We start from the raw sequence: 11,124 nt of genomic DNA, 5'->3' as shown, positions 1-11,124 counted from the left end.
CAAACATGCCTGCTTCTTCCGGGGATATTTTTGTCATGCTTGGAGGCTTTTATCCCGCATGTGCAGTTGTATGCTAGCCTTCTGAAACACTTTCAAAACCGTTTGCAACGTTACAAATGTTATGTCTGTCCACAGCCTTTGAGATGTCCTTAATGGAAACCTTCTCTTCAACCTAAGCAACATCCAGAAAAGCATGCTCCACTTTTGGTGCCACTTAACCAGGGGTGGGCAATTATTTTGGGTGGAGGGCCACTTACTGAGTTTTGGTGAGCCATCGAGGGCCACATGCCAGGCAGCCAGGGGCAGATATATATTAATTTTCTAATTTTTTTAGGGGCCCCATGGGCCGGACAGCATAGCCTGGCAGGCCGCATCTGGCCCATGGGCCTCATTTTGCCCACCCCTGCCAACCACTGCAGCTCACACTGTTCTGCCTTAAAGTGCAAAAGGTTCAAACACTAAGCCTAGGCACTATCTGAGCTCTGCATCTCTCCCAACAGGGGAACAACAAACACAGCCAAAAATGCTCAGTCTTAGACCAAAACTGAAGGCCCCAGAACATGAGCCATGGGGAAAGAACAAATGAAAGACATCAGAGCGAGCTGTGCCAGGTCTTTCTCGACCAGTCCCACTCGCAGAGATCTCACCAAAGTGACACATGCAGCATACAAGCTGGCTTCGCTCAGAGATGCCTACCAAAGACATTTTTGTTACTGACGCTGTGCAAACATTTTTACTGACATGTTCTGGATTATGTAAATGTAAACCTTCAGTCAGGATCTGGATGGCAGCAAGAAGAGCTGGATTCAAACTTAGGGGTTTAACACCAAACACAGTAAAAAAAAAAAGTGTGGTTGTCAATAAAAAGTTTGCAGACTGTCAGTATTTTTTTTCTTTGGTTGGCAATCCTGCTTCACTGCAATGGTTTTACACTGTGCTGCCTCCCTCCCCTTACTCACCCCCTACACTCTGATACCCCCAACAACACCCTGTATTGTGCTCCCCCACCAGCCCATCACCCAGCCTTATCCCCACTAGCCTCCGCTCTCTGGCCCAGCACTTACCCTCCCACGTAATGCATCTCCCCTCTACCAGCCTGGCTGCTCTGTCCCAGCCTCACCACCCTTCCTTGTCCTGTCTAGGGCCACGCAGCCCTAAGTACCTGAAAGGTGAGCAGTGTTACAGGCAAGCAATGGGAAGCAGCAGCAGCAGCAGCATACGGCTGAGGTGGGGGGCGGGTAAGGAGGCTTCCCTAGGCTACAAAGCCCTGACAGAACTCCCTGCAGGGTGCTGAGCTCCCATTCAGCCACCAGGTGGTGCTGTTCTACTTTGTTTATTAATGCTTTGTATCCAGTCTCTTGCCGACAGGAGCTTCAATCAAGCTTAGTTTTTTTTTTAAGGACAGCTCTATTTTTTGTGGATTTTACAGATAGGTGTTTTTAGTTTTTTTTTTTGTTTTTGTTTTTTAAGGCCTGCCTGAAGAGTTATGGACAGCTGGCAACTCTGGTCCAGATATAGTCAGGGACCACATGGCACAACTTGTACTTTGGACTGGGGGGAGCTAGAGTGACCCAATGTGAGTCATATGGAAGCATATTCTCTTCCCATGTCCCCAGCATGAGGAAGTCTCAGAGGGGGAGGAAGTTCCTTTCCCACAGCAGTGGCTCCCTGAGTCCACGTTCTCTTTTGCACTGCAATGAGAGCAAATGCTTCGGGCAGATTTCTACTTCACCTAGTGGGAGACCAAAGCATATCTTGCGACCAATTCTAAATTACCAGACCAAAGTGGAGAAGCCATTCTAGTACCCCCTCTGGGTATATGAGTACCCTCATTTTATCAATAGGGAGATGTCTGCATGCCTCTACACTATAATCTTAGCTTGTAACAGGGGTACTTACACAGTATTCTTAGGATCTTAGGATCATTTTAGGATCCCTCTGTGCAGGGGTAACAGCTGCCTGTCTCACAGCAGGACTGGCCCATGGCATGTGTAGTACAGGCAGCCTCTTTGTGTGGCACATAGCGATTGGGGAGGAAGTGGAGAATACAGTGGCAGATAGGGCAGGGAGCAGAAAGCAGAGCACCAGATTAGGCAGCGGGAAGGGATTGGAGTGGCACTCAGGGAAGGTTGGTGCCTTCCCTTCCCCTTCCACCCCATTACAGAGAGTCTGAAAAAGGCCTCCTTTCAGCCCTCAGCTTCAGAGAGAAATCCAGCTGTCCAGGAGAGGGTTGGATTAGGAGTGGTCTCCCTTGGAACACCTTTGCCCTTTTTTTCCAAAGGAAAAGTGTGTGTGTGCATGCGCACATGATTTTTAAAATAAAAGCATGCTAATCCCTGCATGCCAGCTTGGCAGAGCAGCCAGGCCTTCAGAGGGTGAGGTAGAGGCTGGGCATGTTTTGTTTCAGCAGTAAGAGTGAAGTAAGGGAGCTAAGAAAATACCATTCCCAAATATGGCTTTGTGTGCATTCTAGCTAGCTATGTTGGAGCAATCCTTATTTTGGAACAAAAACTGGTTCCCAAATCCTTGAATATGATTTTTCATGTGTCTCTCTCATTTTAATAACCTGGGATGAAAATAGCTCTTGGACACTCTGTCCTTTTTAAAAAAAGACAGGTCCAAGATGTTTAGGCTTTCATGCAACAGTCCTTTTCTGACACTATGAATATTTCTAACAGCCTTCGTGGGCCAGCACAGTGCCATTGCTGCTCTACTCTGGGTTCCTGAGACAGCAGTGAGGGCATAGGGAGAGTAAAACAAAAGATGTGCTGGGGAGAGACAGTGGTGGCATGAGTGGGATTTGGTGGCTGACCTCTAACAGTGAGCAAACCCTCTTCCTTGTCATCGCTGCCCCAGCTTGTTGTTCTGGAAATCAGACAAGAGTTGAGCTTTGATTTTTGGCTGGTGGGAGCTGTCCTTCTCTCTTTGGGGTCAGGGGGAGAGGGACAAAGGACCAAACAAGGGACAAATGGGTGGCCAAAACAGCAGGTGAGGGTGGTGCCTCTGCCAATGTCTGGGTCTGGGGAAGGGAGCACTCTGTGGTGGGAGCAGCTGGATAATGCCGGAAAGGGGAGGGAAAGGACAATTTAGAGTAATTTGTTGTGGGGGGGAAGGGTGAACCCACTCTGAAGAAGTGGCTTTGCTGTTGGATTTTGGGTGTGTGTCTGTCATTCCTATACCTCCTTGTTATGACTATGCCTGTGTGTTACCCTCTATGTCCATCTAGGCTATTTAGTGCCATTTTGGGGGGACAGCACTGTGATCACTGCAACATGGCATGACTGCTAGTGCCAGGAGGTCTGTGAGGATCTCTTCAGGATTATGTGCTCAGCTAGTGACAGGGTGTCTTGAAGCACTAGGATTTCTATGACTTGTCAAGGTTTTTCTGAGTTATCGGGTCTGGAAGGCACGGAGGTCTCTGTGAGGTGTGCCAGGACGTCTCTGAAACAGTGTGTGTGACCATGCCTAAGTGTCTTTGTGGCATCAGGTCTGAGGCAGTGTTTCTGGATGGCACTGAAATCTCTTTCATGTGGTGCACCGACTGGGGCGATGGTGTCTTCTGGCTTAATTGTTTGTATTGGATTTAAAACTTCAAGTAAGGAGTTTCTAAACTGACTAGTGATTTGAGGTCCCATTCACAATGGCTCTCTGGCTTGTTTTCCTGGTGTCATGGCTCAGGTTTCTAGCATTGCCAGCCAGCTACAGGCTGGATCATAGCAGTGCTCTGAGGTCTCAAAATGTGGGCACTGAAACTTGCTATTTGCTTTTGAAAATCTTGTCCTCCGTGGCTCCAACATCACCCTGTGCAGATAGCTGCCGAGGAAAAGCACAGTTTCCTATTGCTACTGCCTCACTATCCCTCCTGCAGGTCCCACCAAGGCTCCCACAGTGTAGGGGCTTGTCTACCCACACCTCTGTGGGAGATTGAAGTTTTAGAGCTGGAGAAAGTGATTGTGGCTAGACAATGGCATGGTGGATGCAGGTCTGGCACTGTCTGCCTGGCCCCTGCCTCAGCACAACCTCTCATTGTAGGTGACATTGGACATGCCTTCTAGGTAATCTTGGTTTGGTACTATCTGTTGCTCTATAAGAAGTATCTCTTCCAGGTTTTAGTTTGCCCTGCTGTGTTTATTACCTTTTATATTAAAAACACATAGGTAGGGAGAAGTAGAAGTGCAGGGGTGCAGCCAGATCAAGGTCAGTGTCGTGGAGCAGGTCTGTGATCCCACCCTCTCCAGGACTGCAAATGTCCTTGAAACCAATCCAATGAGAAGATCCCTAGCTCCCTTCCCCTGTAAAAAGCAGCACCAGGGAGATGGGCTGCCATGCCCTGGGAGCGCAGGGCCATCTAGGAAAATCTGGTGAGATGCAGCCTGCCTTAGTACTAGCCAGGGAGTGGCAGGGGTGCTAACTTCTCTCTTTTAATTTTTACAATTTAAGTCTGACCCCCATATGGGACACAAGATCTTTCCTGCCTCAAGCAGGGGGTTGGATTAGATGACTGCTTGAAGTCCCTTCTAGCCTTACTTCTCTATGATTTCCCTGCAAGTAGTGGCATCATTTTATTTGGAGCATGTCTCTCCCAGCCTCTCTTCTAGACTTCCATTTAAAGAGTACCTTCATTTGAGAGGGTAAATCCCTGCTGAGCTGTAGTGATCTGACATGTGCATTTGATTTGCAGCACCCTAACCCCACCTGCTGTGGGGAGGGAGTCATCTTCCAGTGAGACGTTTCTTAACTATTTGGACCTGGCTGTTGTCAAGAGTAAGGACGGCTTGCTGCATGTGCACCAGGGAGGCCAAATTAATGGACACCCCAAGCTTTCTCCTCCTTGGGGAATTTGGGCTCTCTCTCCTCTTCATGCACCCAGGTCTTTTAGGTGAAAACGCCCTCATAAATCAGCTCTGTTGGACTCCAGCAATAGCAGCAGACCAGGTGACCCTCAGCAAACCAGAACCCAGCATGAACCAGAACCCAGCATGACAGGGCATTAAGGCAAGGGTAACTAGTCAGGCAGGAAGCTCAGAAGTGCTGAAGGACCCCTCTTCAGCTGAGAGGTCCCTACGACCTTGACTTGTGATTCCACATGGCAAATGTTAATGACAGAAGTAATGTGTGCTTGGTAGGGAACTTGTGGTCTAAACTGAGTGACAGTCCCTGAAATCAGAAATGTCTGGAAGGGCCCAGTACAGCCACAGCAGCTGCACTGAACCATGTAGCCACAATGCTATGCTCTCAGAAAGCCCTTGCTAGTCATCTCCCAGCCCCAGCTCATCCAGGCCTGTGACATAGGCAGCACCTTGCCTCTGTCCTGTCCCTGGGTACATGAAAAGCACTAAATAGCAGAAAGGGAGAAGGAAGGGCAGTACTGCAACTAGGCTGGGATGACTGGGGCAGCAGCCCTGGGCACTGATGAACAGCTAACAGCTGCTGTCACAGCTGTGCAATTACATCAGTGGCACAGTGGCAGCCAGAATTTGCCACTGCCCCCATGTGTCCTCCTGTCCTATGCACCCAGCTGCCTTGTTACCATCTGAGGAAGGGAAAAGATGAATAAAAGTAGAAAGATCAAACAAAGTGAGAGAGAAAAAATGATAAAGAAAAAGGAGAAGAAACTCATCCTTCCCTAATGCCAGCTATGACTGCTTAGGTCACAGGAAGAACAAAAGAAAAGAATACAAGAAAGCTCCCTGCATGGGACAAGCTACTAAAGCTGCTTCAATGTGAACTATCATCTTAATGCCCAAATGACTCCAAGAGAATGATAAGATGTCAGAATCTGCCTGGTGGGGTCTTGGTGATACAGCACAGAAAACACCTCTGTAAATCTGGAGATCTGCAAGATATCTCTGATTGTCCCATACAGAATGACTCAGAGCCCCATACCACAACAAAAGGAGCTGTCATTAGTTCTGCCATATCAAGACCCTTCCCTCCACTCTACCTGCTGTGATTACTTCAACCTCCTCCTGGGAAGTGAATCTGATGTGGCAAACATCCACTTATACCAGGGTTGGGCAGAATATGGCTTGTGGGCCACATCCAACTCGCCAGGCCATTCTATCCAGCCCACAGGGCCCCTAAAAAATGTAGAAAATATTTATCTGCTCCTGGCTGCCTGCCATTTCCCTGCCTTCCTGCCCCTTCACTGCTCCCACACCACGTGGCTCCTGACTTGCTGGACCAGGGAGAATGGGGCCTCGCCAGTACCCTGTGTGTGTGTGTGTGTGTGTGCGTGTGTTTGTAGGGTGAGTCTTACATGCATACCCCACCATACACATACCCACACCCCCCCACACCTATCCACCCTCCCCAGACACACCCACACCCTTCCCCACACCCCACACACAATCACATGCTCCCTGATCCCACACCCACAGCCCCTCACAAACCTATACCCACCCCCCACAATATACAAGAGTAAGACTTCATTTTAAGCTATTGTGCAATCACCTCTATGTACACTACACAAACACGTGTAAGTCAGGACAAAAATATTTTTCAAAATCAAATTAATGAATATTTTAGATGTTTGCTTTTTAGAATATAAGTTGGTATTTTTCTGGTTCCAAGATGGTAAAACCCCTTGCTGAAAGAGTACTTCCAGGGGCAGGGGAGGGACTTCTGGTGGCAAAGGTCAGGGGCTAGGGGACAGGACTTCCAGTCACAAGATGGCAACCAGGGGGCGGGGCATCTGTATAGAGATACCCATGCAGCCCTTGAAAGCTTGCTAAAACTGGGTAAGTGGCCCTGTGCCCGAAATAATTGCCCGCCCCTGACTTACACAGTATTCAGCAGAACTGACGGGACTTCCAGCCCTGAGAAGCAGCCTCTGATGGAGGAAGCCAGCGCATCTGAAAAGACAACAGATGTGGAAGTGAAATTTGGGCTGCAATATACCACATGCCTTTTCCATTTGCATAGAACACCTCTAAGAGGACAAAGCAAGAGTAAGGTGCCTGTCCTGGGCTCACCTGAAGTGCCCAGATAGCCTGATCCCCAAACCTGGGCCCCTGGCACACATTCATTTCATGACACAATGGGATCTGATCCCCAATTCCAACAACTGCGCCTCCTACTATGCCACACATGCATGGCAGGAGGTGCAGTTGTTGGGATTGGGGATCAGATCTCAATCATGCCATTACTACTTCCCAGTGCAGGGGGAACCCAGAATCATAACCCCAGGTTCCCCTCTCTACAAGCAAGTTGAAAGAATAGCGTCTGCTCATGCAGCCAGGTCAACAATCAGCTGATTGTCAAAACCTCATGCTCAGCAGCTCTGGCTGTGCTGCCCGGCCCAGGAGATCAGAGGCTCCCAGTAGATAGGAGGGAGCTGAACAGCATCCCCCACTGGGGAACTTTAAACCCCAGCTGTCACTTCCATGAGCACCTTGAGAACTTGGGAGTTGCTCCCTGATGTCTGGCTTGATGTACTTCTGCCTCTGGGGATCAGACAAAGGCTGTGCTACCCCCAGCTCATCCCACTGATTGCGGATGGGACAGCTGTGTCCTACCTAGACCCTGTGACTTCCCATTGCTGAGTCTAGGTTCAGCTGCACATGAAGATCTATCATGGGTTAGTCTCAACATGCCAAATATTCAATGTAAGGCATATTACAAGCGAGCCACAAAGACATTACACATTATGTGGAGTGTCTTTGTGGCTCATTTGCTATATTATCATGCCATAAATTGGTTTTAACTTATCAGTTTACTATTTCTGGTGTGATTAACATCTTAACCAGGTGTTAAATGTAGCATATGCCAGAGAACCCTTGGGTTCAGGCACTTTTGACCCTGGGAAGGTAAGATCCACAGACTCAACTTGTTGGCATGGGTTCTACTCTGTTTGCAAGAAGGCCATACAGAGTTGACTTACAGCAAGGGCCAAAAAGAACTTTCCTTAGAATAGGTGCCCTATGGCCCTGCCTTCTGGAGGGACCAATCTGGGGCCAGGTCTTGGAGGTGGCTGAGCAGACTAGAGGAGGCTGGCACATATGTTTGCAGATCTCCTTTGTGCTTACTTCCCTCTTACCACTGGCACTGTGTGCAGGGATGGGCCTTTCTGCAGGGACAGATCCTAAATACACAACTGAAAACCCAAAAGGCCCAGAACACTAGCCAAGTACTGGTTCAGTGTAGTGTCTCAGACTGCCCTATATTCTCCCACCAAGCCAACAGCAGCAACTCAGGTAATGCAAGCCCCCCCCACATTAGAGAGTGCCCTTCGCATTAGTTTGATGCTCCCCATACCAACTGCATGTACTTGAGGTCTGAGCTCTAAAGCTTAGCATAACAGAAGTTTCCTGCACTGATTCCTGAAGATACTGCACAACTGTTGCTAAAAGCTTGGAAAAGTGCCTGGAAAAGTTCCACTGGGGTTACCACATTCACTGAGCCTTCCTGAGTCCAGCTCCTAAGCAAAAACCCTCACATAATTGAAGCTCTGAGGGGTACTGCAGATTTGCAGAGGGTGAAAGGCTTCCTAGCTCATTCTCTTATGGTTGCCAGCTCCACAGGGCAAGTGGGATTAAGAGGACTAGAGACATCTTCCAGCTACTGCACTTGCTACTGGGGGCTATGCACTGCCAGCATGGGCAACTGGTGCCTCTTGAGTCAGGGGGTACCATATCGCCAATGGGGGAGGGGAGTCCCCCAGCAGCCAATTGACAACCGGTGTGGGGAGGGGGTTCCCCAGCGGCACTTCTGTTTTTGTGGCTGGTGCTTCCATGGGGTGCATGGCTGATCTCAGTGGGTGCATGTGCACCCGCAGGCACCCCCTATGCATTGCCAGTGACTGTCAGGAAGGCCCATTTCATACATGTTTAGGGCAGAACAGACATACCCAGTGTTGGTTGGCCTGGAAAGTGGCTTTTCCTTTCCCAAATATAAAGCAGCATCGCCAGGAGTTTCACTGGAAATGGGAGTTTGGGTCTGATCTACCTGTCTTAATCACTTAATTTTACAAGCAGCCCCTGTGGCCAATGGCCTGGCCTGTGTCTAAAGCCCTACTCAGTAGAAGGCTGTGGCATCGCTGGCTGCACAGTGACATTTACTAATTTGGGCAGTTTTCACTTGGCTGCTGAGCTGATCAGTAGCGTAAGACACAGCAGACTAATACATTTCAGGCTGATGCCTGTTGTACAGTCAGCACTGGCTCCTGAATGTGAACAGGGCTGGAAGAGGAAGTAAGCAAAGGGTTTTCCCACATTACCAGCAGGCCAGAAGGCTGAGGAAAAAACATGAACTAGACCAAAGGAGAAACATGAAGGCAAGAGACAAAGTCTGGGTTACCTCACAAGTCGTGCACAAATTACCTCCAAAACCAACCATTCCTCAAGCCTTTGGCTAAATCCTAGCAGGTAAGGCAACATCGTAAGGACCTTCACACTGAAATTATGAAGGCTGAAAACACCCCTTGCTATTTTGGCTCTGGATTTCATGCCAAATTAAGACCAGGCTTAATTAAGCTGGTTGGGCCCATTCAGACACAACACTTAACAAATTCTCACAGTGCCAACATGAAGTGAGGTGAAACCTGATGATTTTGGCTGAGGTTTTTGTTCATCTGAAGTAAAACAAAAATAACTGAAAAGGAGGAGGATCAAACACACATAAACTGAAACAGGTTAAGGTTTCATAAGCTCTTGCAAATGGAGACCACTACTTTAGAAACCAGTCCATGCCTCTAGGAGCGGGGTCACCAACCCTTTAGGAGTGCTGGGCCAAATTAACAGAACTAGCTCCAAAAACAGGCCACCACTTCCAGCCCAGCTGCTACTGTTGCTGTGTGTCCCCTCACCCTCCACTGAAGTGCCACCAACCTGCCACCGACCTACAGTGTGGGTAGTAAACGTCCAGAACAGAGGAGTCTCTCTTATGAGAAGTTGTATGTGTCAGGCAGTTGAGACTGTCTATTTGTATGCACGTATAATCTTCCAGATGGGAAATGGATGTTGAGGAGTTAGTGAGCCATCCACTTATACACAGGAGCAGAGGAGTAAGAAGGGAACAAGGCAGTGAAGGGAGAACAACAGGCTGAAGATGCTGGCGACCGAATGCAGCTTTTTATTAAGTCCCCCCTTTTTGTGTTTGGTGAAGGTGTAAAGAAATTGTGAGGATCCTCCCAGGATGCCCAGGAGTATGTCATGGATCTTTGAAAGGAGGACATTTTTCAAACTCTTTGGATAGCAGGCTTGACCTACAGGGAGATGGCCATCCTGATTGCATGGAGGCCTTGCTATCTTTCAGCACAAGAGACAGGTGAAGAAGCCAGTTTTCTTAATGACTGACCTGGCTTCATGGAAGCTGAGTGCTTTGCAGACATCTAAATAGGGCCATCTCCTCTCAGGAGAAGGAGAATGCTTGGAGCAAGGTGACAAGGTTCCTTGGGTGAATTTGATATCTTTTATTAGACCAACTGAAATGGTTGGAGAATAGTTATTAAGCAAGCTTTCGGGTTCAAAAACCCTTCGTCAGGCTAAGGAAGCTTCAGCAGTTGGTGTGTGCTCTTCCTGGATGGAATGAAAAGTAAAGAAGCCAGGGGCTGGGCTGGGGAGTCAGTTGCCAGGCAGATTATAATGTATCAAAAATCCAATGTCTATGTTTAGTCCATGATCTCTAGTATCCAGGAAGTTGATGAAATGGAGTTCATAGGCTCGTATCTGGGAAGTGTTGTGTAAGTTTCCCTTGAGGATCAGGACTGAGAGACTGGAGAGAGAGTGGCCCTCCTGTGAGAAATGTGCCCCAACCGGTAATTGGGTATTTCTGTCTTTGATGGATTTCCGGTGTGCGTTCATTCTGGTGCACAGTTGTTGTCTGGTCTCTCCTACATATTTTCCATCAGGGCATTTGGTGCATTGGATGAGGTATACTACATTCCTGGAGGTGCAGCTGTAAGATCCTGGGATGCTGATGGCTCTGTTGTGGGGTGTAGTAATTGTGGGGGTGGTGGGGATGTGTGGGCAGGTTTTGCATTTCTTGTCCTGGCACGGTCTGGATCCTTTTGGTGCGTTCTGGGTTTGGGGAAGTTTGCTTCTGGTGATGAGGTTGGCGAGGTTCGGTGCTTGTTTAAAGGCTAGGATGGGTGGCTCTGGGAAGATCTTTTTAAGAATAGGGTCT

At 48.6% G+C, this 11,124-nt stretch overlaps 1 protein-coding gene across 7 annotated transcripts in view; it reads right to left on the bottom strand.

Annotated features, from left to right (window-relative positions):
* RBPMS (RNA binding protein, mRNA processing factor) overlaps window positions 1–11,124 on the bottom strand; it is a 182,432-nt gene that overhangs the window by 9,058 nt on the left and 162,250 nt on the right. For 5 of the 7 annotated variants that reach the window (XR_003091851.1, XM_025192065.1, XM_025192068.1 and 2 more), the window contains one exon: window positions 6,785–6,854. The exons of the other annotated variants lie outside the window; for them this stretch is intronic. Coding sequence is in view for 4 of the 5 variants with exons in the window: in XM_025192068.1 (XP_025047853.1) it covers window positions 6,785–6,854 (70 nt within the window). In the remaining variant the exon portion in view is untranslated. The remainder of the gene's footprint in view (window positions 1–6,784; window positions 6,855–11,124) is intronic. 7 annotated transcript variants of the gene reach the window in all.

This window comes from Alligator sinensis, unplaced genomic scaffold (genome assembly GCF_000455745.1).
Source record: "Alligator sinensis unplaced genomic scaffold, ASM45574v1 scaffold803_1, whole genome shotgun sequence".
In the NCBI taxonomy this organism is placed as follows: domain Eukaryota; kingdom Metazoa; phylum Chordata; order Crocodylia; family Alligatoridae; genus Alligator; species Alligator sinensis.
Note: the sequence above shows the minus strand (reverse complement) of the source record. Positions and strands in the feature narration are given on the sequence as shown.